Source organism: Aquarana catesbeiana, linkage group LG01, assembly GCF_042186555.1.
Source record: "Aquarana catesbeiana isolate 2022-GZ linkage group LG01, ASM4218655v1, whole genome shotgun sequence".
NCBI classification, from domain to species: Eukaryota; Metazoa; Chordata; class Amphibia; order Anura; family Ranidae; genus Aquarana; species Aquarana catesbeiana.
This window is the reverse complement of record NC_133324.1, coordinates 562255040-562281898: the sequence shown is the minus strand read 5'-3', so window position 1 is coordinate 562281898 and position 26859 is coordinate 562255040. Positions and strand designations below refer to the sequence as shown.

Genomic DNA, 26859 nt, shown 5'->3' with positions numbered 1-26859 from the left:
CTCATTAGCTTGACAAAGGAGCATGCACTGCAACCATCTTCCCAGTGCGCACGCTCTGAAACGCATTGCGATAACGTCCGTGACGCCATCCCGCCATACGCTGTGTTCCAGCCCTCTCCTGTGATCCACCAGCTGCGTTCCAGACCTCGTTCTGGATCCTGCCTAAGCGCCGAGAGACTGCTGCTGACCAGGACGAGATCACTGCTGACAGCTGAGATGGAGATTGTGCGATTTCACTGGACTCTACTACGCCTGTTTAAAGATACTACAATGTGGGTTTAGGCATTAATTATTGTGTGTTGAGTTATTTTGAGGGGACAGCAAATTGACACTGTTATGCAAGCTGTAAACTCACTACTTTACATTTTAGCAAAATGTCATTTCTTCAGTGTTGTCACATGAAAAGATAGAATAAAATATTTACAAAAACGTGAGAGGTGTACTCACTTTAGTGAGATATTGTATATATAAATGACTCAGCCACGGTTGCCTGAAACTGTATAAACTTCCACTGCTAAATAGCAATTAGAGACACAATGGCTTGCTAACAAAGGTATAGTATTATACCCACATATAGACCATGCAGGTATCCAATGCCCCTGAAGGCTCAAAAGCTGCATTCCTTGTAATGAATCACGGTGGATGTATTCTAGCATATATGAGCTTACTGTACAGAAGTCTAAACTGTAGTGTCCCAGTGGTTAGCGATAACCTCAAGTAACATATGGTGAGATACACAACCAAATTTTCACTATTAGTTCATGAATCCAATTCCATCCAGGATGGGTGCTGCAGGTCAATGGGCTAAACAGGTGTTCATAGTCTATTGATAAACCCGTGTGTTGGGAAACTGCGCAAAGCCTAGAGAATGGCTGTGCCATATACCAGATCCACATGCGTTATGAGAGCTATTCACATATATATTTAACTGTAAGTTCCACACTATGGCTGTAATAATTTCTCTAATCTTGATAGTGTGCACCTTGGGGCATTGATGTCCCAAGGGGTGACCCCCACCCCTTAGTCATTTATGAACTGTCAGACTGCGGGAACCTTCCTTGGGTGCGGACCTATTTTTTTTCGGATCGGCGGTGGCATTCATCGTGATTGATGCTGGATTTACTTTGGTGGACATTGTTTTTTTTAAATAAAGGAATTGTTAGAAACTGTTTTTATTTAGTTTTTCACACTTTTTTTGGTGAATGAGTAGGGGTACAATGTACCCCTACTCATTCACATGGGGGGAATCCGGATCTGGGGTCCCCCTTTGTTAAACAGGGCTTCCAAATTCCAATAAGCACCCCGTCCACAGGCCCCCACAACCACTGGCCAAGGTTGTGGGGAAGAGGCCCTTGTCCTCATCAATATGGGGACAAGGTGCTTGGGGGGAGCCCCCATGTTGAGGGCATGTGAGCTGGTATGGATGGGGGGGGGGACTCTTTTGTGTCCCCCTCACCTCCTTTGCTGACCTGCTGGGTTGCATGCTCGGATAAGGGTCTAGTATAGATTTGGGAGGGTGCCATGCGCTTTTGTTTGTTTTTTTACATGGGGTTTCCCTTAACATCCATACAGGTCCTGAAGGGCCTGGCATGGATGGAGGGGACCCCACACTGTTTTTTTCTCTATTTTTCATTGCAGGCATTCTTTTGTTTATATTCAGCTGTCAGTGGGGAAACCTGCTGACAGCTGATGAGCTATCAGTTATTAAGGACGAGGCTTCAGACTTCCCGGCTTAACAACCAGCTATTCTTCACGCAGAAATCAGATCAGTTGATACATTTTCAACCTATTCGAATCGTTCTGAAAATTTGGAATTTGTTGGAAAACAAATAAACAAAACAAATTTTTAACAAAATTTGTTACTATTGTTTTTCCGACATTCAGATACATCCGAAAATCTCCAAATAACCAAAAATTTAGATTCGGACCAAAAGGAATTGCACATGTCTACCCAACCTAACAACTTTATTTTCATTTTCTCCATCAGCTCATCCCCCACAGTTATTACCTTTTGTTTCACTTGACCCTCCCTTCTAGATTGTAAAGTCTAACGAGCAGGGCCCTCCGATTCCTCCTGTATTGTATTGTAACTGTACTGCCGATTGCTAATATGACAGAACACTGCTGCTTTGAAAAATCAACTTAAAAACAGTCTTACGGATTTAAAAATACTGTATTTCACTATATAAGTGGAGTTTACTGTAAAAAAAAAAAAAAAAAAAAGTGTGAAATGTATGACTCTGGTGGATGTAACAAGATGTCAGCTTGCCGCCTTCTCACTGTATCCTTACTGTGGATGAGTGTGGTGTGTAGCAACATGGCGGCGGTGGAACGTCACTTCTGTTACAAAATCTGACGGGTCGCATAATCTGACGAAACAACGGCAGGTCTGTTTACATGTGATTATTATTATTATACAGGATTTATATAGCGCCAACAGTTTGTGTTGCATTGCAACATGGGGGCAGACAGTACAGTTACAATACAATACAGGAGGAATCGGAGGGCCCTGCTCGTTAGAGCTTACAATCTAGAAGGGAGGGTCAAGTGTAACAAAAGTTAAGAACTGTGGGGGATGATCTGATGGAAAAAATAGACATACAATTGTTAGGTGTGGGTAGAATAGGCTTCTCTGAAGAGGAGGGTTTTCAGGGATCGTCTAAAAGCTAATAGAGTTGGAGATAATAGGATAGATTGGGGTAACGAGGATTGGAGAGGCTTTGGAAAAGTCCTGGAGTCGAGCATGGGAGGAAGTGACGAGGGAGCTAGAGAGTAGGAGGGGCACAGGTGATCACATGGTAAAGGGCTGCTGTGATTGGCCCTTTACTGTGATCAGCTGTGTCCAAAGGGCACAGCGGTCACAGAGCGTTCCCTGGGGGGGTGGGGATTCTGGGAGGACGTCCTCCCATAAATGTAGAATCGCGTTGTAGCCGTCTTTCGGCTATAGCATGGGCAGGAAAGGGTTAATATCAAACTCACTCAGTGAAGGTTCTGGTTCTCTTATTTACCTACAGATTTAGCTCAATATCCTGTTTGGAGATGGTCTTTTATCATAACCTCCCTTCATTTCCCATGCAGGCTTAGGTTTGGCAGTGCAAGCTTTAGCAGCCATGTCTGGTCCACTTTGGGTTTTCCAATTCCTTTTTCAGCCATACATGAACATGCTTTCCCTGCTTCTTGTTAGACCCTCCTACCTTGCTTTGTGCACTGGAGCACAAAGACACTATTACTATGATGTGTGTTCTACCTTCATACATTTATTTCTCTAGTTTGGACTTCATAACGACAAATGAGACGATTTCTCTGCTTCTAAGAGCGCGCTGCCCGCCTGTGAATTGCACTTGGTACAGTCCACTCTGTCTGTCCTCCAACAGCCCCACATTGCTGGATAGAAGAACGTGTAGCAAAGCATGTAGTACATCGTCCTTCACGGGCGCACCCATTCCCTATAGCACGTTCGTGTTCACCTATACCGCCCCATAGTAGCGCCGCCTGACCCTCGCCAGTTGCCCACTACCCTCACATTTAAGGCCAAGGGGCCATATGAGGACACCTCACGAAATTATTTATTTCATTCCTCAGGAAGGCGTGTATCTCCCTTGCCCCTCCTTACCGTCCCCCCTCCTCCCCGTACACGATGGTTTGGCCCGGCCCTCAGCTCATTGTTGCTTGGCGCCGGGTCCAAGATGGCGCAGTGAAACCGCCGAGTGTGAGGAGAGGTGATAATACCCCGGGACCGGCGGAGGGGGTGGACAAGAGAGCTGCCTAAGATTTCTCCCTGGGATTATATCGGTGTCATTCCGCTGGACCGTCTCCTTTGGGATTAGTATGCTCTCAGGACATGGGCGAGAAGCTAGAACTAAGGCTCAAGTCGCCGGTGGGAGCCGAGCCTGCCATCTATCCTTGGCCGCTGCCTATCTACGTGAGTGCGAGGATTGGGTGCTGGGGGCTAGGCCTCAGGGAGGGAGCTGAGGGTGGGGGCTGGCTTTTGTGTTTGCTGGGCGGAGGGCCTTGGCTTAGCCCTGTATAGTAGACGATGAATAATGCTTAGCAAGGCACCGTGTGCCCATTTCTTTCCCTATCACCTCCTATGGTGGTTTAGTGTGGTAGTGTGTGTGTGTGTGTTTTGTCCTGTGGCTGCACTGTGTTACCATGGAAATCTGTTTCATGTAAGGTGACTTTTGTGTATTTGCCATGGCAGCACGGAGCCTGTCATTTCTATGTGTGTGCCAACTTGGCATTTAGGTTATGTAATTCCCCCTCCGGCTTATGGAAGGTGACTAAGCCATGCATTGAGCCCTGGAACGCCTTCCCTGCTAGGTCTTGTAATATTTAATAAGCTTATGTCAGTGTAGGAGTTGGTGCACCCAGCCCCCTTCCTATGTATGTATGTGATCTGGCCACTAGGAAAGCTCAGCGTGTTCATGTGTGTGTCATGTGTGTATTAAGGAAGCTCCCTATTGGTATGTGCGTTCACGTTCTCACTACCTGGGGGCGAGTGCACCTGCTCGCCTATGTGGCTCCATCCATTTTTCTGTGGCTGTCATAGATCTGCCAACTTGCCATTTCCATGCCTCTGTTTTTTACACCCCCCCCCCTTTTTTTTTTTTTTGAACGACAGTATTCAAATCCTATGTAACCATTTGCATGTTGGAAATGTACCACCCAATTTATTTTTTATTGCTAGCTGCTTAATTTATTTTTATCCATTCCCGCTCCAGGCTTTCAAAGAGTTAATAAGATCTTGATTTTCTATTGGCGAGGGGGGGTGAGAGAAATCAAACCACACAGCGTTTACCCGCTCGATAGCAACTGTTGCTCCCCCCTTCTTTTTTTTTTTTTTTTTTTTTCCCTTTCCGTCCCACAGGCCCTGTGCGCGGTAATGTTTTAAAGGGCCAGAGAGAAACTGTCATAATGAAGTAAATGCACCTAAGCGTGGTGTCTGCTGTAGTAAGACAACAGGAAATTCTGACGTTTCTGTAATTTTAGTGCTCGTTAGAGCGGGGGTAGGTAACTTCAGACACTCCAGCTGTGGTGAAACGAAAATTCCCATCATGCTTTTGCCTCTGGAAGTTATGACTGTCAAAGTTTTTCAATGCCTCTCAGGACTTCGCTGGAGCACTGAGGTTGCCTACCCTTGACTTAGATCGGTGTTTTTCAACTTTTTTTCCCTTTAAAGTGGTTGCAAAGCCTGTTACACCACTTGTATCTACAGGTAAGCCTATAATAAGACTTACCTGTAGGTTCTGTGAATATCTCCTAAACCTACACTGTTTAGGAGATATTTACCATGTACCCTTGTGATGATGTCTTCGGCGCATGCGGGCTTTAGAAACGGCTTGATCGTGCCTCTGTTATCGCGGCTCCGGCCAATCACAGCACCGGAGCCCGTGAACCTTGAAATAACTCCAGGAGACATGTCAACGGTCACAGCAGTGTACGGGGACCACTGCAACAGCCTCAATCTAATGTTAAGTATTTCATAATAAGCTAGTATTCCGATATATACTCAACGCTCTCTCCCGCTCTAATGCCATGTGCCACTACTTATATTGGCATCGGGTGGGGTCACCGGAGGCACACCTCTTATGACATCACTGCCCGGGGCATGATGGGCGGTGACGTCATAAGTCGTGCCTCAGGTGACCGCTCCCCATGCCAATATAAGTAGTGGCACATCCGGCATTAGATCGGGAGAGCGCGTTGAGTCAACATTGGAAGAACAGAGGGAGAAGAATCAGAGAGTGGGAGCAGAGAAGGAGGTGGGAGAAGAACCAACAGTGCAGAAGACGTCAGCGGAGGACACAGAAGAGCTGGAGAGGGGTGAAGTGATTGAATGTGTTTTTTATTTTTGACACTTTTTTTTTTTTAATGGGTAGGGTTACAATGTACCCCATACTCATTCATATAGGGTGGGGGGCCTGGGATCTGGGGGACCCTTATTAAATGGGGCTTCCAGATTCTGATAAGCTCCCTGCCTGCAGACCCCGGCAACCAACGGCCAGGGTTGTTGGGAAGAGGTCCTTGTCCTCAACAACATGGGGACAAGGTGCTTTGGGGTGGGGAAGGTGCAGGGTCCCCCCTGCTCCAAAGCACCCACCCCACCATGTTGAGGGCATGTGGCTTGGTACGCTCGTCCCCACCCTCTTTCCTCACCTGCCGGCTGTGTGCTCGGATAGGGGTTTGGTATGGATTTTAAGGGGAACCCCACGCCGAAAAAATGGCGTGGGGGCTCCCCTTAAAATCCATACCAGGCCTGGTATGCTCTTGGAGGGGGAGCCCATGCCGTTTAAAAAAAAAAAAAAAAAAAAAAAAAAAGGCGTGGAGTTGCCCCTAAAGATTAATACCAGACACAGTCATACTGCTATATGCGTCCCCACAAGTGACAATTGGGGCGTCGGGCAGAATGTCTTGCGCGTTTGCTCTGGGAAGGGGTACGAGGCAGGGCTGCCCCCTGTTTCTCCTGCTCTTTGCTCTCGCTATAGAGCCGCTGGCGGCACTGGTGAGGGCCAGCCCGGGAATTACGGGGTTGAGATTTGGTGATCTTCATTAAAAGATCATGTTGTATGCTAACGACATGATGCTTTTCCTGGGTGACACCACTACCTCACCAAAGTGATGGCTGTAATTTCCAGCTTTGGGCACTACTCCGGTCGGACCATAAACTGGTCCTAATTGGCCTTAATGGTGCTTGACGGGGACCGGGAGGTGGATCTGCCTGATTCTTGTCCAATCCCAGTAGTGACCTCATTCAAATACCTAGGAATACAAATATCACCCAGACTGCTCATTAAATGTGTACCCCCTACTATCTCGATTTCGGGACAAAACTAACAAATGGAATAATCTTAAACTAACGCTGGTGGATAGAGCCAACTTAATAAAAATTATATTGATGCCACAGTTGCTATATTTTCTCCACAACTCCCCTGTTGTCATTCACTGAAAATATTCAGGGTGGTTAACACCCTCTTCAGACGCCTACTGTGGAATACACGCCCCCCCAGGATCAACCTAGAACAGTTGCAACACCCCAAGGACAGTGGAGGACTGGCAGTGCCCAATCTTTGGCTGTACTATATTGTAGCCCAAATTAAGCATCTGACTGGGTCCATGGCCCATGATCCAGTGGGCTCATCAGCAAGGTTCATGCTGATTGGCTCTGGAGCGGAGACTGTTCCGATATGCCTGGAGGCACAAATGTTCTATAAATCTAATAAACAGACGCCCACCCTTACTCTACTCCAAAAAATATGGAACAAGCGCAGGCAGATGCAGGGGGTGCTGGGATTTACTGAAAATAGCCCGATGTGGCAGAACCTCTCCTATGTTGAACTGGCAAAACTACAATAGGGACCCAAGTGGTGTTCATTCGGTGTAACTTTGCTGTCGCACACATTTCAGGACGGCAAGTTGCTATCTTTCCCTGAGTTACAAAATATTTCTACTTTGCCCTCCACCATGTATTACTTCCATCTCCAGCTCAGATACGCTGTGGGCACCCAGAGGAATGCTAACGACTGGATTATGTCAAATACACCTATTTTCCACCTATTACAAACAAATACTGAAACTAAAGGGATCATCTCACATTGTTACCAAATGCTGCTGACACACCATTTCAGAGCTCACCCCACTAAGGCAATGTCCCTATGGGAAAGAGACGTAGGCCCACTCAGGGGAGACCAAGGGGAGGAAGTCCTGCAGTCTATTACTACCTGCTCTCTTAACCTTGCCCAAAAAGTCCCCAACTATACGTTGTACTTCATGTGCACTACACCCCACTTAGACTACATAAAGATGGGTAGGCGGCTGGACCCCCTGTGCGGCAGGTGTGGGAAACACCAGGGGGATGTCATTCATCTGCTCTGGCGATGCCCAAAGCTCTATCGTTACTGTAACGCAGTACTTGGGACGCTTAATCAAGTGTTCCAAACGACTGTCCCCCTAGACCCAATTCACTGTATTTTGGGAGTTCTGGAGGCGGTTATTCCCGTGAGATGGTTAGAATAGCATTTTCTAGGGCACTGTTTCAAGCCCAAAAACTCATCCTGATGGGTTGGAAATCGTTCTCACCGCCCACAGTTGCCTAATGGATATCGCACATGCTGTATATCTATCAACACTGGGGGAAGCCCAGGTAGATTTGAAAAAATCTGGTCACGATGGTTGGCTACCCCTGGGCTAAGTCCCAGGGAACTGGTGATGTCCAGAATCTTACAGTACCCTATGGGAGGACCCTAATGAGCTAGGGTTGGTTAACACCAGATGTAATGTATATGTGCTTCAGCATATTGTGGACTTGAAGGTCATGATGTTTGGATTAAAGTTAAAGGCACTTTAAGGAAATGTAACTATAGATATATGCAAATGCAGTGTTTGTACATTGGAAACTGTCTAAACTTGTTCAATAAACACCTTTTCTGATTAAAAAAAAAAAGTCGGATCCCTGTTCATTGAAGGCATGTCGGACTTCAAGTCGCAGGGCAAAGTCTGATCCAAAGTGGTAGGACTGTCGTGTCGTACCAGTGTGAACCTGGCCTCCCAAGCCAGGAAAGTACAAATACCCCCCACATCATGACCCCTTTTTGGAAAGTAGCTATTCCAAGATATTTAGTAAGAGGCATGGTGAGTTGTTTTTTTTTTTTTTTTAAGTTCTTTGCAAAATGGATTATTTTTTTTTTTTTTATTCACAAAATTGTCATATTAGCAACAGTTTATTTCTCTCACACAGCATTTGCATACTTGCAACTACACCTCAAAATACATTCTGTTACTCCTATGTATGGTGATACAGTCTTTTACACAGCCTGGCCACATACAGAGGCCCTACATGCAAGTAGAACCTCCCAGGCGTTCTAGGAGCATAAATTACACACATAATTTTCTGACAACCTATCACACTTTTGAAAGCCCTGGAGCATGAGGACAATGAAAATGACCCAATTTTGTAAAAGCAAACACCCCAATTATATTATACGAGGCATTATGAGTTATTTGAACATGCCATATTTTTTTCCAAAGTTTTTGGAAAATGTGGAAACTTATTTTTTTTATTTACATAAAGTTATCTTTTTTTTAAGATATTTCTAGCACATAGCATGTATATAATAAAAATTACGCCTCGCACGCTGTGTGTACAGCGTGCCATGATAGAGCTGAGCCGGATATGTGCTGGTTGTTGACCAGTGATCGCTCTGTCATTGGACAGAGAGATCACGTGCTATAGGGCCGCTGTCATTGGCCCTTTACCTCGATTTGTGACATGCAGGGTGCGGAGAACCCAACAGTCACGGACATTCCCGAGTGCGCACAGGAAGCGCGATTCTGTGAGCACTTCATTGTACTCCCTCCCAGAATAAGCCGACTATGTTGTAGCAGTCATTCGGCTATGGCCCGGTCGGCAAGCGGTTAAGCTTACCTGTAGGTACAAGTAAACAATAGGTATTTTATGACCACTTTTACATAGACAACAAAACAAATTGTGCAGAACTAATAAAATTCCAAGTTACTCTAACTTTCTCAGGGGTTTGGAAATCCTTGAATAAACTACTTCTTTGAGCGACTAATTATGGGTATATGCGTATCTGTCTTTTTGTGCTGGGAGCATGCCGCAACAGCACACTCACAGCATGGTGACCTGGGTCTCGCGAGACCCCCCAGTTCCGTACTAATGATCGGTCACTGTGAAACCCGCCTCTCCCTCTCTCCTTGCATAGAGGTAAAAAAAAAAGCGTGTTTAGAAAAAAAAAAAAACTTAGATCAAGGTTTGATTTAGGTCAGGGGCATGGTTAATGTTTGGGTCAAGTAAGGGTCAAAGGAGACATAGTAATAATATGTTGGCACGATTTTGGTGTCAGTGTGTTTTTAGGTAGAATAAAAAAAAAAGCGAAATGCGTACTCTTGTTTCAGGGCTGTACTACGTGTACATACAGCTAACCTACACATATGTGTAATAGCTGCGATCGTCAGCAGAAGGAGAATTTATTTTGTTGACCTGAGAAAAAAACGGGCTATATTCCACCTGGATGCACAAAGTAGTCGTGAGAAGTGTGTTTTTCTACCACATGTCGTAATTGTGCTTCTGCATTAACATTTGTTTTAGCCTTAAACAGGATGGATTTGATTCAAATCACTAGTAAAAAGGCTTGATTTACCGTTTTTATTGGCGTATAACACGCACCTTAATTTTAAGAGAAGTTTCAAGTAAAAACTTACATTTTTAATAAGGAATTTTGACGCAAAATAATGGTCAATGCAGCCTTATCAGTGCCCATCTGCAGCCTTGCTCCTCACTGCAGCCTGATCGGTGCCCATCTGCAGCCTTACCATTGCCTAAATAGACAGAGCCAGTTCTCCTGTGTGCTCGGCGTCATGCCCAGTCCCGCCCCTTGGCACAGATCCTATGATGGACATAACGCCGGTCCAATGCCGGGATGTCAATGCTAAAATCAGAATTTTTAAAGAGCAATTGTCTGTCCTACAGTGGCTCCTCCTCTGACCTGCTGTTTACTCACCGATGGTCTCATTCACTTTAATGGGACAGCTGGTGATGCGGCAGTGACACAACAATGTGAGGGACGTGGCGGCAGCAGGTGAGTGGATGCCCGCTAACAGCGCTGCCATGATGTATCTGAAATGACAGGTGCTCTTTAAATGTAAGGACATATTCTTACTGGTAGTTAGAATCTTTAATATTTGCAAACAAAATGAAGGTTACCTATTGCGAATAATAAGCTGTCAGATTAGTAAAACGGTGATATCAGAACCGATTCAATCATACAGTTTGTAGTGTATGTAGATTTGCAAAATGGGATAAAGGAATATTCCTGAACTTTGTTTTATCTCATGGTTACTGTGAAATTGTGTGAATGCATCAATGCAGTGCGTGTTATATCAGCTTGGATTCTTTGAATGAGTTTACCAAAATTTAAATATTGCAGAATATACAGCCTCATGCTACATAACTAAGCTCCATTTCATGCTGAATAACCTAAATTATTAATGTATCTTAAACTAACTTTAGATAGATTTTTACTCCAAAAGCATTTAAAAAAAATGTTTAAAAATTAGATTAAAAAATAAAAATGATTTTATTTATTTTTTATCATTGATTTATATCCACCCTGCCCTTAAAGCATGTACACTTGTGACAAATAACGCCACTTTTTTGCTGAGAGAGAAACATTCTCCTCTGGGTGATCTATGTAGATTGCAAGGATTTTAACAAACTTTGTCGCAAAGTCCTACTGTTTGGTAGAAAAACTGTGTCCATGTGCATTGTGGATGGGAGTGACTTTTTCATTGGTGACCAGCTGCTGCACTTGCAGGGCTCTTATAAGGAAAGTGGCAGGGTCTGAATCCCTTTAGATGTAATTACCTGTTTGGGAATATCTTATCAAACCTGAAATGTTTGTTGCAGAGGATGTAAGGATGCCTAAAATCTGTCGTGTATGTTAGTGCAGACTTCTGGGAAAATCGGTGTGCCCAATCACACAATCGGAAAACATTTCTGGGCAGCGTTCCGTACGCCATCTGTGTACAGAGCTCCTCTAGGTTTCCAGATTGCGTTGCAGTTTATAGAAAATTACTGCAGATTTATAGAACAATATGGATTGTCGCAGTTGTATAGCTTTATTTTTTAAAAATTGTATTTATTTTTGCAATATTTTCTTTTAATATTGGTTGGGTTTATTTCTGCTTTAATGCCCTTTTCATTGTTTTTGGTACTACCCGCAGTTATTAAAGAATGACAGGGAACTCTACAAGTTGAGTTGCTACCGTTTCTATGTTTGTGCCATGCTGTCTAAACTAGGGGTTTTGATGGATAGAAATGTGTTAATGGGTATTTGCAGTGCTCTGAGTGGTGGAAGACAGCTTAGGCGGGCCATGGAAGCACCGAGCTGCGCTATAAGAAGGTACTTTCATAATTCTATTACAGAAACGCACACCCTCCACATTACACAATCCCGTAATAGAGAGGATTCCAGCGTTTTACAGGCACTTTTACTCTGTTCACACTGGGGATTCCTGGCATGCAAGTAGGGAGAGGAGTAGAGAAGATAGCAAGCCCTACTGTGTTTTTGGATGCCAAAATTATTATAAGACCCCGGGTTATTTTCAGGGAAACATGGTATAAAAAAAAAAAAACCTGGCTTAAAGCGGAGGTCTGCCCACTGCTGCAAATGTTAAAATGAGGGGTGCAGCGGATCAAAAAACTCATGGTTCGGATCGTTCCTCGGATCAGAGTCATGGATCGGATCATTTTCAGATCAAAAAAAAAAGACAAGACAAACATAAGTTTTGTCTTTTTGTTTATTAACACTTTTAAATTACTTGAAAATATATAAAATCAAGTTAAAGTGCACAAGGCATAATATCATCTTTTTAACATAATGAAAAACAACTTAAAGTGCAACATAAAAAGGCATATCTCCTTCCTTTAAACACGGACCGATGGGCAATGAGCCAAAAACAACTTAAAGTGCAACATAAGAAGGCACATCATCTTCCTTGAAACATGGATAGTGAAAGCCTAGTATGTCCACACCATCAAAGAATGAAAGAAAGCAAAGCATTCCTGGGCTTATTTCAAATTCTTTTTCAAAAAGACAAGGGTGTCTACATTGTCTGGGGAGAGTGTGGACCTTGTTGCAGTCACTATGTCCCCTGCTGTTGAGAACACTCTCTCGGAAGGAACTGAAGAGCCTGGCACAGCGAGATAGCATCTTGCCATCGTGGAAATATGAGGGTATCTACACTCATTGCTTTTCCACCATGTCAGCGGATCACCATCCACTGTAATGCCGCTTGCTGCCAGTTAGGATGCCACCTCCTCTTTGATGATGTCAGCAGGAGTCTTGTTGACTTTGCTGGCAAAGGTCTCTCCAAAAAGCTCTGCCATCGCCGACCTCTTTTGTGGAGGAGAAGATGAGTCCAAGTTTGCTCCTGTTGGCTCTGCAGCTTGACCCTGTAGAAAAAAATTGTTGATTAATTAAACCTATTATTTATTTTCATGTTTCATAGACATGAAAAATGTGGCCACATTTTTCATGTCTATGAAACATGAAAATAATAACATTTAATAAAAGCCATTATTACGAAAATAAAAAAATGTATTTAGATTTAAATTTATCGTTTTAAAAAAAATATTCTTTTTCTTTACCTCATCAGTCTTCAGTGCCCAGACTGGGGTGAAGTGTATCTGTGCTGCAGGTCCTCTCTAATGACAGTCTTGACATCTCGAGTGATGGTGCTGTCTTCCACACTTGGAGCCATGGATTGTAGAATCCTTGTTTTCAGCGGCAGGGTCATTGACACAGATGGTGAACTTTCAGTGCTCAGCAGAGATGTAACAGTTTTGAGGTGTTTAAGCACCTGGAGGACCTCCTCTGCCACTCTCACATCAGACAGGGTAATGATGTCTTTGACAATTTTCTTCAGGGTCTTGTCGGTCAATGCAGAGTATATAGCTGCCTGCTGCTCCAGATAACGCTGCAGCATATCATAAGTGGAGTTCCACCTTGTTGGGACATCATGTATGAGCTTATGAGTAGGCAGCTGTAGCATTTCTTGCTTTGTCTTAAGCACATGAGCAGCTGTTGTGCTTCGGTGGAAGTAGGAAACCACCTTCCTGATCCTCCCAAGGAGGCGGTCTATCCTATTGAGTGAGATTCCCTTCTGTGATGCCAAATTTACTACATGTGCAAAGCACCCTATCTGTGGGCCCAGTCCTGCCTCATTCACTGCATTTGATTTTTGGCATTATCAGTTGTGACTGGGATATTGGTATTGGGCCTCTTCATTTTCCATTCCTCCACCGCTTGAGTCAGTACCTGCGCAAGATGAGTGCTTGTGTGACTCTCGTAGAGGGGGCGTGTCTGCAGCAGCGGACTTCTCATCTCCCAGTCTGCTGTGATGAAGTGAGCGGTTATCGTCACATAGCTCTCCGGTCCCCTGGATGTCCACCCGTCTGTCGTGAGCGCAACAGAGGATGCTCGGTATGGTTCATCCACAGCTGTTTTCTTCTGCTTATAAAGATCTGGCACAATCTTTTCGCTGAAGTGGGTGCGCGACCGGGTGTTGTAACGTGGCTCAAGCACTTTCAGCATGTGTTTAAAGCCCTTGTTTCGCACAACTGAATATGGCCTCGTGTCTGCACCTATAAACACACTGATAGCTTTTGTGATGGTTTTAGCCCGGTCTGATTGTGCAACAAGGGGCTGCTTAAATGCCGCGGTGATGAGCGGTTGTTGAGTAGCTTTCGTTTTCACTCCTGTCAGTGAAACACCGGGGTGATGTCGCTTCAAATGCATGGCCATGCTTGATGTGTTTCCAGTGTCATATGGCTTTCTTGTGCCACAGTGCCTACACGCCGTCACGGTTTTATCCACTAACCTCTTTTCTTCATCATCATATTTGACAGGGAAGCCAATATGCTCCCATACAGGGGATTTAAATGACGTGGGCCGTTCAAGCTCCTTCCGTTCCTCTGCTCGCCATGACCACACTGTGTGTGTGGACTGATTCCTTCCCCAAAGTGGAGGCAGGATGTGGAAGCGCTTCAGTAGTCTTGAGGACGTTCCAGGGGAGGACGAAACACTGGGCACAGTGGGCAGCCGGTCGCCCGACTCGCCAGTCAGGGAAGGCAGGGGAGCTCACCTGGTAAAAAGGAAAGAAACTGCGCTAAGACCTAGAAGCGATCTTGTGCGGCTGACCAAAAAAATCGCCGAAAACTCTGTGGAAGCAGCCATCCTTCTGCAAAACCCCAATACAGTGAATAAAAAATAGGATCGCGCTAAACGTAATATTACAATAGTGAACGACGTAAACACATGAATTGACAATAACACCAAAAATATTAAAAATTAGAAAAATTATATGGATAATCTAAAAGTCAATTTGGATAAATGTGCAAAATGCAATTGAATTAGCAAAAACCTGTGAAAATTCCACCACCATATAGTCCCCACTGTAATATCCACGTCATCTCCCCCCACTGTAATATCCACGTCTTCTCCCCCCACTGTAATATCCACGTCATCTCCCCCCACTGTAATATCCACGTCATCTCCCCCCACTGTAATATGCACGTCATCTCCCCCCACTGTAATATGCACGTCATCTCCCCCCACTGTAATATGCACGTCATCTCCCCCCACTGTAATATGCACGTCATCTCCCCCCACTGTAATATGCACGTCATCTCCCCCCACTGTAATATCCACGTCATCTCCCCCCACTGTAATATGCACGTCATCTCCCCCCACTGTAATATGCACGTCATCTCCCCCCACTGTAATATGCACGTCATCTCCCCCCACTGTAATATGCACGTCATCTCCCCCCACTGTAATATGCACGTCATCTCCCCCCACTGTAATATGCACGTCATCTCCCCCCACTGTAATATGCACGTCATCTCCCCCCACTGTAATATGCACGTCATCTCCCCCCACTGTAATATGCACGTCATCTCCCCCACTGTAATATCCACGTCACCTTCCCTCACTGTAATATCCACGTCATCTCCGCCCACTGTAATATATCCACAGACTCCCCACTGTATACATTATGAGATGATTAGTAAGACTAGTGCTGTTAGTCTTACCTTACAGTTAAGAATAGAAGCCGGCGCCGCCAAGCCAGCCAGATCGGACCCACGAGTTGAGGGTGGGGTGATGACGTCAGCGCGCAGCTCACCGCCGCCGGGTGTACCAAGATGCCGCTGCTCCAAGGCTAGGCCGAAGCCACGGCCTTTCCTAAGGCCGATGCCGCGGAGCGCTCCGCGGATCGCGGGTGTGCCGATCCGAACAGGTTGACCCGTTCGGATCACGGATTGGTGACGATCCGTTGCACCCCTAGTTAAAATCCAGCAGCTGCACATACTGCGGACAGGTAAGTGTCCGTTTATTAAAAGTCAGCAGCTGCAGTATTTGTAGCTGCTGGCTTTTAATATTTTTTTTTCAGGTGGACTCCCTCTTTAATGGCTGTGTGTTGAGTTATTGTGAGGGAACTGCAAATTTACACTTTTTTGTACACAATTGTAGCTAAGTGTCTTTTCTTCAGTGTTGTCACATGAAAAGTTATAATAAAATATTTACAAAAATGTGAGGTGCGTACTCACTCTTGTGAGATACTGTATTTCTGAAGTGTCTTGTTTACGATACGAGAAGTTTTAAGATACATGAGATGGTTAGAGACTGAGGACCTGATACAAGAGACTGGTGAGACTTTTCTATCCCCTTTGGGGTTAAAGGGGTTGTGAAAGCAGAGGGTTTATATTAATGCCTTCGACAGGACAAGAGGGAGGGACCTGAGAAGAGGAGGATCCGGGCTGCTCTGTGCAAATCCACTGCAATAGAGCAGGCAGGTATAACATTGGTTTGTTAAAAAAAAAAAAAAAAAGAGATTTTACAATCACTTTAAGATTATTTGTCTCAACCCGTAACTATGTCTAGCACCGTCTTACCATCCAACGTTTCTCTTCCCCGCTGGTATTAATATACCCCGTATGCTTGGGTCCGCAAGCGTTGGCTGTCCATGCAGTCCGCTGCAGGTCCTTTCTGTGTCTCTTGGCTTCTCTCACTGTTCTGGTTTTGGGGGTGTGGCGCAGCAATGTGCTGACGCAGACGTGTTTTGCTCTATCGTAGCGTACTAAGCATTGTCAGGCCACATCAGTGTCACCATAAGGACATGTTCATGTGCAATACTCTCTGAACAGCCATCAGTGTTGAGATTGCTTTTTAGGGAGCATATGACAAGCAGTGAGGAGGCATTGTTTCGCCTCCTCACCACCTACTTTAACGACTTGGATCCCACACAAGTAACCACATTCACTTGAATGGGTCATGATCAGCGGGCCTATGGAGATAAAATTCCCGCCACAGCTGCGAAGCGAGGCATCGCAGCCGTGGCCTTGAGAATATGCCCAGCCACTGCCTTTGTAGCTAAAGGGTGTAGCAGTTGAGGGTTGGCAAAACTGCAAAGTTTTACTGTTCTCCTTCCCCTAATAGTGCAGCCAGCCACAGTTCTCTGATCACCAGCCATAGTGTCGCCAGATCAGTGTAACTAGAATCGGTGTTCCTGATTGCCAACACACACACCAAACCAGTGCAGCAAGCAACAGTTTTTTCTGACCACTGCCACACCAGTTGCAAGGTCACCAGACCAGTATAAGACTACATGTACACTAGCAGCTCCTTAACTTGAGTTTAGCTTTTGGCTTTTTTTTTGCCAAATCTCCTGAACTCAACTCCATAAAAGCCTATGTGCTAATGTACACATAGGCTTTTAGCAGAGTTTAGGAGCTTCTGCGTTTATCTGAGGTTGAACCCCCTTCTCCTTAATGTGGAAGAATGGTTAAGTTTTGACCACCGGCCATGGAAACCCTGCAGAACTGTGGCAAAACCTTGATAAATGACGGCCAAGTATACATCCCAAGCCAGCAACAGTGTTCTTGATCACCCCCACACCAGTGCAGTGTTGCCTTTTGCCTGCCACCTCTACTTACCCTTGTCTGTTTATTGACCTTGTTTCTGCTTGTTGCCTGGACCAATCCTTCGTTTGCTGACCATGTCTCTGCCTGCACCTGAACTGACCCATCTGCACGTCCAACTATGTTCTTGAAAGACACCAGTCCCAGCCATCCTCTGTGGACAACTGCACTCCTAAAATCACAGGGACTTTTTTTATTTATTTTTTTTGTTCCTGCCAGCCATGTACCAGTAGTATAGACTTGCTTGTCTTATAGGAATTGGGACTGCTATAGGTAACACTACATTAAGCTATAATCCCTGACCACTCATACACATGCGACCATTTCAGTACATTGTTTTTGATAGAATTTGTATGTTGATCGTCCGTTTTTTTTCAAAGAGGACCTTGACATCTAACAGGTTGTTGGGTGATCACGTTGTGTCTGCAGGTGGCTGTAAGACCGATAGGGCACGGAATGTTCTGCCACAATGAGCTAAACCTTGCCCTGCCAGGAATCATGACACAGTGAAAGTTTTGTTCAGAACAGCAACAAAAAGGTTAATGGTTTTACACTATTGGAGCCTTTTATTTTACATGGTGTATCCATCCTATTGCGGGTTGGTGTCCTAGTACCTACCAGCTTGAATACCTCCACTACGGTAATAAGGTCCCGGTTGTGCAACTACATTCCAAGGCTCCTGGTTCATCAGCTGTGATCCGGATTATTATTCTTCCAAACAGCTTTCTCTGATCCTCTGTAGTGGGGGATCACGAGTTTCTGGTAAGCGGCCATTGTTTACCTGTGGTGGTGGATCGAGCACTTTTGCCTATATACAGCAGGAATTAGTTTATATGGACTTTTTTATATCACATTGGTGATTCATTTTTTTTATGCACATGGACTTATGTCTATTAATGTTATCATTTCACATTAAGTATTATACATTTGGTGAATTGTCACTTCATTATCACCTGTATTCACTCTGCCTTTTTGTACAACATATATAGGGATATATTGTGGATTGGTGATCACACATATGGTCATTAGTCCTTTTTCAGCGCGATTCCAATTTTATTTTCACTGTGTTTATGTTGCATAGAGGAGTTGCAGCTTTCTTAGTTCACTCAATATTTTGTTTGTTTATTTGTACACTTAACCTAAGTGCAGTTTTTTTCCCCCTTTTTTTTTTTTTTTCTTATTCGACAGCGGTCCCACACGTTGGTCCGCAGTCTGCCAAATGCAGAGCTTGTCTTATTCGATTGTCGATTCTGCGGTTGACCACCATGTCAATCGTCACTGCGCGGCGGAGGGTGCTGCCAAGATATGTAACTTGGTCCCCTGCTTGCAGATTTTGTCCCTTCAATGTGATGGTGGGCTCTTGGTGTTTGGTTTTCAGAGCTGGCTGGTGCACCACTTTGGTTTTCTTTGTTGATAAAGAGGCCGAAGTTGTCTGCAAGTTTGTCCATACTGGCTTGCATTTCCTGCTCTGATCCAGCATTCAGGGCACAGTCATCAGCAAAAGAACTCTTGCAGCACAATCTCCTTTATCTTGGTGACAGCCTGGAGTCTTCGCAGGTTGAACAGTTTCCCATTGGTTCTAGCTCTCCAGGCTGAAAGGCGTCTGACAGCATAGCTGAAAACATTGTTGAAGAAGGTCGGTGCTAGCACGCACCCTTGCTTGAGGCCATTTGTGACGGAAAAGGCCTCTGGAGCTTCTCCGTCGTTCAGTGTCGCACAACCGCGCAATTGTCAGTTAAAGCAACGCAGTGCCATATCGCAAAAAATGCTCTGGTCATTGAGCAGCCAAATCTTCCGGGGCTGAAGTGGTTAATATTCCCAATAAACTTCGTTTAGTGACCAAGTAATCGGTTTATGTATTGCAAAGCTGCTGTGTTCTGCTTTTTTAGCACTGTTAGGCCCCTTTCACACGATCGGATCTGAGCGGGTGCTCCATGTTAGCCTATGGAGCGACGGATGTCAGAGGAGACATGTCTGCTGACATCCGACCCGGTCCGATCCACAAAAAGCAGACAGATGGCCCTACGTCCAGATCCGTCACTATCGGATCGGGTGAGATCTGATGAAAACGGACATGCTGTCTGTTTTCATCCGATCCCTCCATAAGCAGCAGCGGCGCCTGACAAGCCCCTCCACGCTCAGTGAGCAGAGAGGGACCTGTCATCCGCCGGCTCAGCGGAGATCAACGGAGAGATCTCCCGCTGAGCCGGCGGACCGAGGCGGACTCCGTGGAAATGGAGTCTGCCTCGTGTGAATGAGGCCTTAACCCAAAATTCTTTTTGGGGAAAACTGCTCGCTGATTACATCATATGGGACTAGTTAAAAAGGTACAGCAGAGTCTCAAGCTGTTTGCTTAACCACATCAGTCCCGGAAGATTTTACCCCCTTAATGACTAGGCCATTTTTTTGCGATACGGCACTGCGTTGCTTTAACTGACAATTGCGCGGTTGTGCGACGCTGTACCCAAACAATGGACGTCCTTTTTTTCCCACAAATAGCTTTCTTTTGGTGGTATTTGATAATCTCTGCGTTTTTTTTTTTTTTTGCACTATAAGCAACATTTTGAAAAAAAAAAATACTCCAATATTTACTTTCTGCTATAAAACATAGCCAATAAAAAATGTAAAACTATTTTTTTTCCTCAGTTTAGGTCAATATGTATTCTGCTACATATTTATGGTAAAAAAAAATCAATTAATTAATTTATTTTTTACTTGTAATGGTGGTGATTAGTGATTTTTTTTTTTTTTTTTTTTTTGCGGGATTGCGGCAGACAGATCGGACACCCAGCTGACACTTTTTTTTTTATTCTTTTTTTTTTGGGAACCAGTGACCTTAGTCATCGGTTCTAAAAATATGCGTTGACACTGTATAAATGACACTGGCAGGGAAGGGGTTATCAGGGGCAATCAAAGGGTTAAAGCGCCTTTCACACGGACGGCTATTCTGCCGCAGTTAAAAGCATGTTTTTTTTTTTTTCTGTGAAATTCAAGACTCCAGGCACTGCGATCAGCTGCACTTGTACAGTGCGATTAGCTGCGGTTGCAACCTGACAGGGTACCGACTCATATTGAATGGGAATCCAACTTGGATCCCTGCCAATGCCAGGCACTGTTTGGTATGAATCTTGAGGGGGAACTCCATGCCAAATTTTAAATAAAAAACCGGCATGGTTTCCCCTCCAAGGGCATACCAGGCCCTTCGGTCTGGTATGGATTTTAAGGGGAACCCCTAAGCCGAAAAACGGCTTGGGGGTCCACCTCAGGATCCATACCAGACCCTTATCCGAGCAGGCAGCCCTGGGGGGTGGGGACGAGCAAGCGCCCCCCCAACATCTTGCCCCCCCCCCCCCCGCGAACCGTACCAGGCCGCTTGCCCTCAACACTAGTTACCCGCCCCCCCCAAGAAAGAAAAAAAAAAAGATATGCCAAATGTGGCAGGGGAGGAGTACTTTAAGCGGAACTTCCCATTTTGGGTGAAGCTCCGCTTAAAGCACCAGGCTTTTTCTGGCACTTATTGTTTGCATGTAATAATCAGTAGTTGGTGGTGGGTTTTTTTGCTAGAAAATTACTTAAAACATCCCAAACATTATTTATTTTTTTTTTAAACTGTGACCCTATAATAAAGAATAAAATGGTGGGATTTGCAATTGTTTTATATCGCACGGTATTTGCGAGGTGGTTTTTTTTCAAATGCAATTTTTTTTGGGAAAAAAAAAAACTTTTTTTACAATTTGTAATGCAAAAAAAACACAGGACTTTTTCTTGCTCACAATACCTAACCCAATTTTTTGTAAAATATAATACACTGAATAAATTGATACCAAACATGTCATACTTGAAAATTGCACTCATCCGTGCATCGGAGACAAACATACATTTTTCTATCCATTGGCAACGCTTTAAGAGCTTTTACGCGTTACCACAGACTAGGTCAGGTGCTAGTATTACTGCCCATGAACTGACATTCAGTGATACCTCACATGTTTGAGATGATTGTTGTGTGCATGTTGAATTGACGCATGCATTTGGCATTGCGCGCAAGCACTGGGGGAGGGGCGGCAGGGGGCATTTTTTAAAATTTTTTTTTTTTTAAATTCTATTTTACTTTTGTTTTAGGGATGCACCGATACCAGTTTAAGACAGAGTACAAGTACTGATACTTTTTCTCAAGTACTGATACCTATTTTTAGCGTTGTGACATTTTTTTAGACTAATCAAATTATTTGAGTCTAGGTGCAAGACAAGAATCGCATTGCATTCCTGTTCAAATCACATGTGATTCTTTGAAGTGCAATTTGATCCCATTCATTTTGTATGGGCTCAAATTGCACTGCATGAAAAGGGTGCAGGCAGGTATTTGGTTTTAGCGTTGGATCACTTTGCATGACACACAATAACATCTGTTTCACTTCTTCCCAACTAGTTCCAGCTCACAGGCCAATTCCTCCTCTGACAGCACTCTGCTCCACATTCTACTTTCATTTCCCCTAATTTGATCCCCCAGCACTGACTATGGAGATCAGAGGAGCACTGCAGGAACAGGATAATGGCGCATGTAAATGGGGGTGGTGCAGTGAGGGGTTAATGCTGCATATGGGGAGGTGCAGTGGGGGTAATGTATACAGATGGGGTGTTAGGCAGTCAGGGGTTACTGGATGGAGATGGTGTGGGTGCAGTAAGGGGTTAATGATGCAGAGAGGTCGTGCTAGGCTCCACTCACCTCAGGGAAGGGAAGCCATGTTCCATTCAAAATGCCATGAGTCAGCAGAGCCAAAGATGCATGGAGATAGAAGAGCCGGTGCCCGGAGGAATGTACATGCAGGCGACATGCCGGGTTCAGTAGTCGGTCTGCCCCTCTCCTTCCTGACATGCACATTCTACGTGTCGTTACCCCCCCCCCCCAAATGCAAGAACACTCCAGTCAGCGCTCTCAGCCATTGCTTGGGTGCTGATCGGGTGCCGGTTGGCAGAACTTTTTCGTTCATGATCATTCGACAGAAGCTGGCTTAACGGCAGCTTCTTTTGGACTGGCTGGTGTGTGTGTGTGTGTGTATATGGGCCGAATGTTGGCTGGTTTCTATTGAACTGGCTGATGCCGCCCGACATTCGGCCTGGGTGTACTAGGCTTTGGTAAAAGCAGCACATACAGTACACACTTTGCCTGCCCTATAGCAGTTTTACTGCTACAAGGTGGAAGCTGTGCACTGGATCATGTATGGTGTGTGTGTGTGTGTGTGTATATATACCCACACTTCCGCCTGCAGCGGGAATGCACTTACTGCCAGTGCAACGCTTCTGCTGTGAATCTATACAGCAAAAGCCGATCTGCGGGTGCCGGACATTCTGTCCGTCGGCACCCTCCAACCGTCGTGCAGAGACTCAGGACGGAGCTTTGCTTATGTAAACAAGGCAGAGTTCTGTTCTGACAGGGTGAAGGGATGGATTCTGTGTTCCTGCAAAGCAGAGACCCAAATACATCTCTTCCCGTAGTAAAGTTGGGGCACATGGTAAACACAAGCACTGGCTAGGCACAGGTTAACCCTTGGATAGCCCTAGATGTTTAACCCCTTCCCAGCCAGTGTCACTAGTACAGTGACGGTGCATATTTTTAGCACTGATAGTGATTATTATTAGTGTCACTGGTTCCAGCAAAGTGTCAAAGGTGTCAGTGTCTGTTGTATGCTGCAATATCACAGTTCAGCCATAAGTCACTGATCGCCGCAATAAAGATTCATATATATCTATATATCTCTATCTATATCTAATCTATCACAGTTTGGGTAAGCCAAAAGTAATTTAAGGTCATGGATTCTGGCTTACTATATCCTAGAACCAAACAAAGCCAATCCGGACTTTGTTCAGCTCTATAATCAGCTGGCGGAAGCACCCACTGGTCGATCAGGTGTCCCGGTGGCATTAAACAGCCCGAGGACAGTGGGGGGGGGTGTCCCCTCAAGTGCTTTATAGTTACATGTTACACCCTAAATATGGGTGTAACATGTTACAAAAGATGAACCTATCCTTTTTTTTTTTTTTTTTAACCACTAGGTCTGGACTCCTTAAGTCCAGATATTAGGTGTATTACGTTGTCTGTGTTTAGGTTGTAATGGTCCTTGTTATCGGTACATGGATGGCTCAAGGGTTCTGGCTGCAGAGGCTTCCTCCAGCAGAAAATCAAATCCCTCACACTTGTGCACACCATATGCATTCCCTGTGCCTGAAACTGGTAGGATTAGAAGACACGGTTCCAGTCATGGGATGGGGCAGGGCATCTTATATTTAAAAAAAAATCATGATCATTATTTACGCAGCTCCTTTCTGCTTAATAGTGCATTTTACTGCACGTGTATGGGGAGCCCAACATTGGTAGACCAGGGGGTGTGTCCTCAAAGCTTTGCCAGTGTTAACCCCTTCAGCCCCGCAAGGATTTACCCCCCCCCCCCCCCCCCCGAACAGGCCATTTTTTGCAATACGGCACTGAGTTACTTTAACTGATAATTGCGATGTTGTACCCAAACAAAATTGATGTCCTTTTTTTCCCACAAATAGAGCTTTCTTTTGGTGGTATTTGATCACCTCTGCCGTTTTTTTTTTTTTTTTTTTTTTTTTTTTTGTGCTATAAACAAAAAAATTAAATTTTTCAAAAATCTATTTTTTACTTTCTGCTATAAGCGCCAGTTCACATCACATGCAGTCCGGTGCACTTTTGTTCTGCATCAAAAATGCTTGGAACGTAGGATATATGGTTTCCAATGGCATAGTTCACACCAGTGTAGTCAGTTCCAGGGCTTTTCAGTTCCAAGAAAAAAAGTAGAACATGCTGCATTTTTCCTGGACTGTACTGGAATGCAAAAAAAGCATCAAAAACGCACTGGACCCTAGTATAGTGGGGAAAAGAGCACCCGATTTTGTTCAAAACGTGCATGCAGAAATGCATACAGAATGGATCTGGGGTGTGTTTTTGTGGTGTGAACTAGCCCTAAAACATATACAATAAAAATATAACTAATTTCTTCATAAATTCATGCCAATTTGTGTTCTGCTACATATGTTGGTAAAAACAATTCCATGTAGCGTATATTGATTGGTTTGCGCAAAAGTTATAGTGTCTACAAACTATGGGAAAGATTTAGGGACTTTTTTTTTTTTCTACTAGTAATGTCCGTGATCAGCCTTTTAAATTTTTTTTTTTTTTTTTTTTTTTTTTGCGGGACTGCAACATTGCAGCCGACAAATTGGACCCCCAGTAGAGCTGCACAATTGTCAAGAATCGTTATCGTGATTAATCGTCAAGAATTGTTATCGCGATCTTGACTAAAGTGTTTCACAATTCTTTCTATGCAAAGAATTCTCTCTGCTCTTCTGAAGCTACAGCCCTCAAAAGAAAGGAAGGAAAAAAAACTGGCAGTCTGCCAAGAAACAAAACATTCTTTATCAGTTGAACTTAAGTATAAATATTGTAACAGTTTGTCAATGGAATAGACTTTGTGTGTAAGTGAAAAAAGTGTAACCGCTTAAACACTAAACCTTTTTCTGATATTTGTTGGTTTCAAGTTAAAATCATTTTTTTTGCTAGAAAATTACTTAGAACCCCCAAACATATAGATTTTTTTTTTTTTTTTTTTTTTTTTTTTAGTAGGCACCCTAGAGAATAAAATGGTGGCTGTTGCAATATTTTATGTCACACTGTATTTGCGCAGCGGTCTTTCAAATGCAATTTTTTTGGAAAAAATTACTTTAATGAATTAAAAAAAAAAAAAAATCTAACCAGTAAAGTTAGCCCATTATTTTTTTTTTTTTTTTGATTTTTTTTTTTTTTTTTTGTATAATGTGAAAGATTTTGCGTCGCAAAAATCGCGAGAGAATCGTGATCTTTTTACACTAAGCAAAAAAATAGTGATTCTCATTTTGGCCAGAATCGTGTAGCTCTAAGATCCCAGTGACACTTTTTGAGGACCAGTGACACCAATAAAATGCACTGACACTGTATAAATGACACTGGAAGAGAAGGGGTTAACGAGCAATCAAAGGGTTAAATGTGTTCCCTATATGTGCTTTCTAACTCTGTGGGGAATGCTAACACTAGACAAAGACCGGTGTTCCTGGTTAGTAGGAATCACAAATCTCTCACTTCCTCTGTGACAGAACAACGGTCTGCCATGTTTTCTGTCATTCCCCCGAATGATCACTGGTGGCTCCCGCTGTGTCCAATTGGAGCAGGTCGCCGGCGGCACGGGTGCGCGCCCCAGACCAGGAAGTGCGAACGTTCAGGTATGTTGTTTTGCGCAGCCGGGCCTCCCTGCTGCGCAAAGTTTGGAAGTAGTTAATCGCCTGATGGTACCAACCTATAAACCAGGGTCTATAAATATCTAGCCGGCCTCCTATACTGTACTCCAAGATATGAAATGCAAAATTAAGTCAAAATTTCTCTCTTCATTTTACAGATGGATACATATGGCTACGGTCAAACAAGGCTAACTCTGTTTGGCTGAGCTGGAGAGGACAGTCGACACCAGGATTTCTACCTCGCCCAATCAGCGGAAGCCTTGTATTCAATGATAAAATATTGGGCTTCCTGTGAAAGGCTGAGCAAGGCACAGCTCTATTTTCAATCTGGCAGATGTTAAAGCGGAGTTCCAATTTAAAAAAAAAAAATAAGTCAGCAGCTACAAAAACTGCAGCTGCTGACTTTTAATAATCGCACACTTGCCTGTCCCAGGGTCCAGCTATGCCCCACTTGTCTCCCCCTCCTCTCTGCGGCGCCGGCATTGTCACTGTGGGCGCCTGGTTGTGGCTTCATAGCCGGGCTTGTGCGAGCCGCGCTGTGACTGGCCGGGCAATCATCTGGGACTTGTGACGTGTCCCAGATGATTGCTGAGAGGGAGGGGGGGAGAGGTGATCTCCCTTCCGGCGCCACGGAGCCCTGAGAGGAAGTGGGAGCTGGCACCCTCTAAAAATTCGTAAAGAAAATTGTTTGGGCCTGCTGGGCCCCAGCAAACTAATTTTAAAGTGATTCCAAAGGCAGGGTTTTTTTTTATCTATGCATCAAGATAAAAAAAAAACCTGTGTGCAGCAGCCCCCTCAGCCCCCCCTAATACTAACCTGAGCCCTATCTCCCCATCTTGATCCAGCGATGTTGCATGAAAGACTCGGCTGTCTGGGGACTCTCCCTCCTGGTTGGATGAGATGCACGGCAAGCGCTCCCGCTGCTGTTAGTCAGTGAGCCAATTGGGACGAAGGGTGGGGCCAAGCCACAGCTCCGTGTCTGAATGGTCACACAGAACAGCGGCTCAGCTTAGGTGCCCCCGTAGCAAGCAGCTTGCTGTGGGGACACTCGGCAGGAGGGAGGGGCCAGGAGC

At 44.6% G+C, this 26859-nt stretch overlaps 1 protein-coding gene across 3 annotated transcripts in view; it reads left to right on the top strand.

Annotated features, from left to right (window-relative positions):
- The first annotated feature begins 3643 nt into the window (after nt 1-3643).
- The window catches only part of DOT1L (DOT1 like histone lysine methyltransferase), a 226472-nt gene continuing 203256 nt past the window's right edge, over nt 3644-26859 (top strand). For all 3 annotated transcript variants that reach the window (XM_073596474.1, XM_073596483.1, XM_073596466.1), the window contains exon 1: nt 3644-3922. In XM_073596474.1, coding sequence (XP_073452575.1) covers nt 3842-3922 — 81 coding nt within the window. In that variant the 5' untranslated portion in view covers nt 3644-3841. The remainder of the gene's footprint in view (nt 3923-26859) is intronic.